This window comes from Mandrillus leucophaeus, unplaced genomic scaffold (genome assembly GCF_000951045.1).
Source record: "Mandrillus leucophaeus isolate KB7577 unplaced genomic scaffold, Mleu.le_1.0 Scaffold206, whole genome shotgun sequence".
Taxonomy (NCBI): Eukaryota; Metazoa; Chordata; class Mammalia; order Primates; family Cercopithecidae; genus Mandrillus; species Mandrillus leucophaeus.
Window position 1 is genome coordinate 2,480,264 of NW_012102099.1, and position 7,412 is coordinate 2,487,675.

The 7,412-nt window shown below is 48.3% G+C and overlaps 1 protein-coding gene across 1 annotated transcript in view; it reads left to right on the plus strand.

Annotated features, from left to right (window-relative positions):
- Nucleotides 1–216: 216 nt before the first annotated feature.
- Nucleotides 217–7,412, plus strand: part of TRIB3 (tribbles pseudokinase 3) — a 28,500-nt gene continuing 21,304 nt past the window's right edge. The window contains exons 1-2 of the mRNA XM_011979836.1: nucleotides 217–410; nucleotides 5,118–5,408. Of these exons, the coding sequence (XP_011835226.1) occupies nucleotides 330–410; nucleotides 5,118–5,408 (372 nt within the window). The 5' untranslated portion in view covers nucleotides 217–329. The remainder of the gene's footprint in view (nucleotides 411–5,117; nucleotides 5,409–7,412) is intronic.

A 7,412-nucleotide genomic window follows, 5' to 3' on the forward strand; every position in this document is an offset into this window, starting at 1 on the left:
GGGCTGCTTTCATTCCACAGCACAGATTCTATTCTGCAGTGTGGTCTGCAAAATGCCTTGCCCAAGATTTATAGACTCAGTCACCCGCTCTGTCCCCATCTGGGTGGAGCTTATCCCAGGCCCCAACAGGCTCTGAGGGATGACTGGGGCCAAGGCAGCCTGGAGGACTGATGTGGCACAGGCCAGAGGGACTCCAGGCAGTCTCCTGCTGCACAGGGCACACAGCATGTGCAGGGCCAGGTAGCATCCTACGGGACTCAGAACAGCCTTGAGACTTAAGGGGTGTCATCCCAGCCTCGAACCTAGGGAGCTTTCTAAGACTCCCAAGGATGGTACTTAAGCATCTTGCTGTGAAGAACAACAGGATGAGTGCTAATAGTGACCATTTCCTGACACCTACCCTGCAACAGGTCCATAAGCTCTACGTGCTTCATTTGTTTTTTCATTTCATCATCACTAAAAACCTGTAAACTTTGCATCCTGTTCCCACTTTACAGGAACTGAGGCTCAGAAAGCTTGAGGAACTTGACCAGGGGTACCCCCCAGCTAGAAAGGGTCTGAGACAGGATTAGAACCCAGGAATATCTGACTAAGCCACTCCTTACTGCATTCTTACCAAGCCAAAGTCATGAACTTTCACTCATGTGGGGAGACCTTCCCTTCCAAGGCAGCTCTTCCGTTTAGGAGCCGCGTACTTGGAGAGGTGGGCCTCTGTCTGGTAACGGACTCATGTTTCCTTGTTCATCCTGCCTTGAACTGTTGGGAAGGTGTTTAACCAGGCTGAGGTCCCTCTCGCACCAGTGCTCAGACCTGGGCATGCACATCCTTGGAATGGAGTTTAAGTGGGTGGGCAGATGGGTTCTAGAGAGAACCTTCCTGCCCTGACATGCCCTACTGCCCTCTCCTTCAGCCACCCCACACACAGTCGCACAGCTGCGTGGATGGTGGCTTTCTTTTCATTTAACAGTTCACTCTGGAGATCCTTTCAATTAGGCTATAAACAGCATCCTCAACCTTTTAAATGGCTGCAAATTTTTCCGTTGTGTGGATGAAGTATAATTTATGTAACCAGCCCTGTAATTATAGACAGCAACTTATTTCTGTCACAAGGGCTGCAGGATAACTTTGTATTTGCATGCTTACACATACACACCTCTACAGGATAAATTCTAGCAATGGGATTAATTGCTGAATCAAAACTCACACACTTTTCATTTTTTTGTTTGTCTTTTTGAGACATTCTCACTTTGTCACCCAGGCTAGAGTGCTTGACCATGGCTCACTGAAGCCTTTACCTTCTGGGGTCAAATGATTCCCCTACTTCAACTTCCTGCATGGCTGGGACCACAGGTGTGTGCCATTATGACCAGATAATTTTTTTTTTTCTTAGGGACAGAGTCTCACTATGTTGCCTAGGCTGGTCTTGAACTCCTGGGCTCAAGTGATCTTCCTGCCTCAGCCTCCCAAAGTGCTGGGATTACAGGCATGAGGCACTGCACCCAGCCTGTTTTTCATTTTGATATTGTCAAAATGCACTCCTCGAAAGTTGCACCTTTTATTCCCCCATTAGCTCTGTCTTCATTGTTAGTGGGTGCACTGCCACTATTCCACAGAATAAACCCACTTTTCATGATACTGCCAGGACATAACAGGTCTGAAATTAAACTTAAAATTTTTCTTCCATAGTCCCCAAAATAAGGGCTTCTCCTCCAGCTTAGGACATGTAGCCATCATCTCTTCTCATTGCAGGGCCAAAAGCTGGACCTCACCTCGATTCCACCCTCTCCGTCAACCCCCATGTCCAATCACTCCAGTCCATGCAGTCTGCCACTGAGTCCTCTTGATCCTCCTCCTATGAGCCCTTAACTTCGTGTCTCCATCTAGCAACCCCCCTAGTCCAGGTCACCTTTTCCTGCCTGGACTCCTGCTTGTGCAGAACTCCTAGCTAGTCTCACTGCCTGTCTAGTACTTTCAAATCCACCCTAAAGGCATGATGTTCCCCTGCTGAAAATCCTTCAGTGGCTCCCCACTGCCTTTGGAGAATTCCAAATCCTATTGTGTGTTAATTAGGATTAGGCTCAGCTGTAATATAGAAACAGCCACTTAATAGCTCAAATGAAATAGACGTTTCTTTCTTTTCTTTTTTTTTCTTTTTTTGGGACAGTCTTGCTCTGTCACCAGGCTGGAGTGCTGTGGCAAGATCTCAACTCACTACAACCTCTGCCTCCTGGGCTCAAGTGATTCTCCTGCCTCAGCCTCCTGAGTAGCTGGGATTATAGGTACGCGCCACCATGCCCAGCTAATTTTTGTATTTTTAGAAGAGATAAGGTTTCACCATGTTGGCCAAGATGGTCTCTATCTCCTGACCTTGTGATCCGCCTGCCTCGGCCTCCCAAAGTGCTGGGATTACAGGTGTGAGCCACCGCGCCCCGCCTATTTTTTTTTTCTTTTTTAACTTTTCACTTTTTTTTTTTGCAGTCAGGCTCATTCTCCAACATGTTGTTGGGGAACATGCAGCACGTTCTTTTGCCTCTTCCATCACCCCAGAACAGGGGTTACTGGACAGTGGCATCAACTTCCCCTGGGAACTGGATGGAAATGCAGATTCAGACCTTCTGAATGAGCTACTTTGGGAGTCGGGCCCAGCAATGTATGTTGAAACAGGCCTTCAGGTGATCTCAATGCTTGCTCAAGTTGGAGAACCACGACTCTCCATGGTCATGGAGAACCATGGTGACTCTCCATGTCACCTGGCTAACTCTGCCTCACTTTCAGGTCTCAGTGTAGATATCACCTCTTCTAGGAAGTCCTCTTTTGACCCACCAGCCCAGGAGAGAGGCCTCTCTGGGTTCCTGGAGGCCCACGCTTCTCTGTATAATAGCGCTGATCACACTGTACGTGACTTTTTTTTTGAGACAGAGTCTCACTGTGTCACCCAGGCTGGAGTGCAGTGGCACAAACATGGTTCACTGCAGCCTCAACCTCCCAGGCTCAAGCAATCTTACCACCTCAGCCTCCCAAGTAGCTGGGACTATAGGCATCCACCACCACACCTAGCTAATTAAAAAAAATTTTTTTTTATAGAGACAGGGTCTCCCTATGTTGCCCAAGCTGGTGTTGAACTTTTGGGTTCAAGCAGTCTTCCCACCATGGCCTTCCAAAGTGCTAGGATTACAGGTGTGGGCCACTGCACCTAGTCTTGGATATGATTTTATGATTACTCATCTGCCCTCCAAATTGTCTGGAAGATCCTGATGGCAAGAATGCTGTCTAACCCACTTCTCTTCCCTAGCACCCAGTGTTAAGTGAGTGAAGAAGATCATATCTCTCATCTGTGAATGTACTAGAGTCATGGATTACGAGATTAGTTGATCTTCTTTACTTTAATTTTTAGGAACAAGCTGGGTTTTCAAGCAGGTATTTATTTTCTTAAATGTAAATTTCTGATTAGGAAATACTTTTTTTTTGAATCAGAGTCTTACTCTATCACCCAGGCTGGAGTGTAGTGGCACAATTTTGGCTCACTGCAACCTCTGCCTCCTGGGTTCAAGCGATTCTCCTGCCTCAGCCTTCCCAGTAGCTGGGATTACAGGTGCACGTCAGCACACCCGGCTAATTTTTTTTTCCCCCCATGACGGAGTCTTGCTCTGTTGGCCAGGCTGCAGTGCACCAGGCAGTGGTGTGATCTCAGCTCACTGCAACCTCCACCTCCCAGGTTCAAGTGATTCTCCTGTCTCAGCCTCCCAAGTAGCTGGGATTACAGGCCCACACCACCACGCCTGGCTAATTTTTGCATTTTTAGTAGAGACGGGGTTTCACCATGTTTGCAGGTTGGTCTCAAACTCCTGACCACTGCCTCGGCCTCCCAAAGTGCTGCTGTGGGCTGTATTTTGGCATTGCCTTGGTCACGTGCTGCTACCTGGGATTACAGGCATAAACCACTGCACCCAGCCTAATTTTTGTATTTTTTAGTAGAGACAGGGTTTCACCATGGTTGGCCAGGCTGGTCTTGAACTCCCAGCCTCAAGATCCGCCCACTTCGGCCTCCCAAAGTGTTGGGATTACAGGCGTGAGCCACTGCGCCCAGCCAGGAAATACATTTACGTGGCTCAAATTCAAAACTATAAAAGTCGGCCAAACATGGTGACTCACATCTGTAATCCTAACACTTTGGGAGACTGAGGCAGGAGAATTGCTTGAGCTCAGGTGAGACCAGCCTGGGCAGCATAAGGAGACCCCGTCTCTACAAAGAATAAAAAAATTAGCCAGGCATTATAGTGCATACCTGTATTCCCAGCTACTTGGGAGGCTGAGGTGGGAGGATCACCTGAATGCTGAGGTCAAGGCTGCAAGTGAACTGTGATAGTAAGAGTCTCCTCCTAATCTTGTGCATCCTTCCAGAGACAGAGATTATATATATTCAAAAATATATATACATATATATACATATATAATATATAATTATATATATTTATATATAATATATATAAAAATATATATACATATATAATATAACATATTTATATATATTCTTTTTTTAACATAAATGCATAGCCAGGTGAGGTGGTTCACTCCTAGAGTCCCGGCTACTTAGGAAGCTGAGGTGGGAGGTTCACTTGAGGCCATGAGTTTGAGACCAGCCTGGGCAACAACATCTCTTGGGGGGGAAAAAAAAAAAAACTACCATAAAAGTATTCTATAATACCTAATTCTGTGTTTGTCTTTCTTAATACATCTTGGAGATCAGTGCACATCAATATATAGAGAGCTTCCTTGTCCTTTTTCAGGGCTGTGTAGTATTCTGCTACATGGCTATACCATGAAGTTTTAACTAGCTTTCTACTGCCTGACATTTGGGATATTTCCTGCTTTTGCTATTGGACACAAGGCTCTGATGAACAGCCTTTACTATATTTAATTTTTTGGTAAGAAGTTTAACTGGAGGATAAATTCCCAGAGGTGGGTCACCCAGTTAAGGGTATGTGACTTTGTCATTTTAACACACACTGCCAGATCACCCCCTATAAATGTTGGGCCATGTATGTGGGAGGATACAGCAGGGGAAAGGAGGGTCGCCAAGCAGTCTCACTCTACTGCTTTTCTCCCCTTTTTGCTAGATGCGAGCCACCCCTCTGGCTACTCCTGCAGGTTCCCTGTCCAGGAAGAAGCAGTTGGAGTTGGATGACAACTTAGACACCGAGCATCCCGTCCAGAAACGAGCTCGAAGTGGGCCCCAGCCCAGGCTGCCCCCCTGCCTGTTGCCCCTGAGCCCACCTCCTGCTCCAGATCGTGCAACTGCTGTGGCCACTACCTCCCGTCTTGGACCCTATGTCCTCCTGGAGCCCGAGGAGGGCGGGCGGGCCTACCGGGCCCTGCACTGCCCTACAGGCACTGAGTATACCTGCAAGGTACGTGCCCATGGGCCACTGTCCCCCAGCATCACAGGAGGCCTGGAAAGGAGGCCTCCAAAGGATTGCCAGGGTACAGAGGGGTCCTTATGTTCATTCATTCTTGTGTTTAGTGGGGAAGCATCCAGTGAGCCCCTGCTGGAGTGATACCAGATAGAAGTGGGAGATGGGAGTTGCAGGCAGGGGGAACAGCTGTTCAAAGGCCTAGAAAAGTGAGGGGATAGTACTTTAGAGAATGAAAAGGACTTATCTGTGGCCAGAGTGGAGAGGGTGTGCAGAAAGGGGCAGGAGATGAGGGTTGGCAGCAGCTGGTCATGAAGGTGTTAACAAGGGGCCTCCACTGGGCTGTGCAGAGCTACTGAAGACGTTTGCACAAGAGAAGGGTAGGGCATGGTAGACATCAAAACTCCTGGGACCCCGGAGGTGATTGAGCCTAACCCGTGGCCATTTTACAGATAGGAAGACTGAGATGAAGACAGGGGAAGGGCCATGCGTGAAGTCACATAGCACTGGGCCTGGCTCCTGGGGTAAGGTAAAGGGTAGAAAAGTCTGAAGACTCCTGGCCGAAACCAGGAAATGGACAGGATCAAGGCCCCTGAGGGTCAGCCCATGCAGGACACGGGCAAGTGACAGTCCAAGAGGACAGAGATGAGAATAAAAAGTGTAACAATAGGTATTCACTGTGCACCAGGTACTATGTTGATTGTTTAGTGTGCACAATCTCTTAATCTTCACACAACGAATGAGGTGGTTACTATCATTGTGCCCATTTTACAGATAGAGGACACTGAGACTCAGAAAGCCATGGTTACTTGCCATGTGACAGAGCCAGGTGGTATCAGAGCTGGGATTGGGCCCAGGAGGCTGAGCCCAGAGAGTCCTGTGCCTGTGCTAGGATAAGCGTTTCAGACACAACCAGGGCAGGCTGCCCTGGCAGGCAAGCATAAGGAAGATAAGGGGTACCTGGATACTCAATGGAGAGTAGCGGGGGCCTGGGTCCCTTGGGAATGCACAGAGAGGTGGAAGGACTTAAGCCTCCTCCTCCTGGGAGCAGCAGCAGAGCTTTGCTCTGTTGATGGAGATGCAGTGAGCAGCGGGGTAGATCCAGACAGGGTCCAGCTCCTAGCTTCACCTGGGCTCTTGTGCACAGATCTCCAGTGCTCTTAGCAGGTGCTGTAAGGAGCCCAGAACTCTGGGTCCCCCTCCTGTAGCATCACAGGTTCTTTTCCATTCTCCCTGGGGAGGTGAGTCCATGATGAGAGGAATAACCCAAGCAGGCTCAGGACAGAAGCATCCTGCGTTCACAGGGCCCCGATTCTCCAGAAACATTTGGGAAAATCCACTGGAACATATCACCCCCATGCCAGTGTGCACCACGGGTGCTGAACAGCCATTTCCACACTTCCTCAGCTTTTCTGGTCAGTGTGTAGAAAGATCAAACTCTTGTCTTTGTAAATTATCACCTTATTCATTAATTCAACACAATTTCATTGAGCACCCGTATTTGCCATGTACCCTGCTGTGGTTAAAAAACAAAGTTCTGTTCTCATCAAGCTGACATTCCAGTGGGAGATACAGACAATAAACAAAGTGAGTAAGTAAAATATGTGTCAGGTGACCGGGCGCGGTGGTTCACGCCTGTAATCCCAGCACTTAGGGAGGCTGAGGCAGGTGGATCACGAGGTCCAGAGTTCAAGACCAGCCTGGCCAATATGGTGAAACCCCATTGCTACTAAAAATACAAAAATTAGCCAGGCACGGTGGCAAGTGCCTGTAATCACAGCTACTAGTGAGGCTGAGGCAGGAGAATCACTTGAACCCGGGAGGCAGAGGTCGCAGTGAGCTGAGATTGCGCCACTGCCTTCCAGCCTGGGCGACAGAGCATGACACCGTCTCAAAAGATAAATAAATAAATAAAATGTGTCAGGTAATCACAAGCACTATGGAGAAAAATAAAGCTGGGAATAGAGAGATCAGAGGACAAGGAGGGCAGGAGTGCAGGTG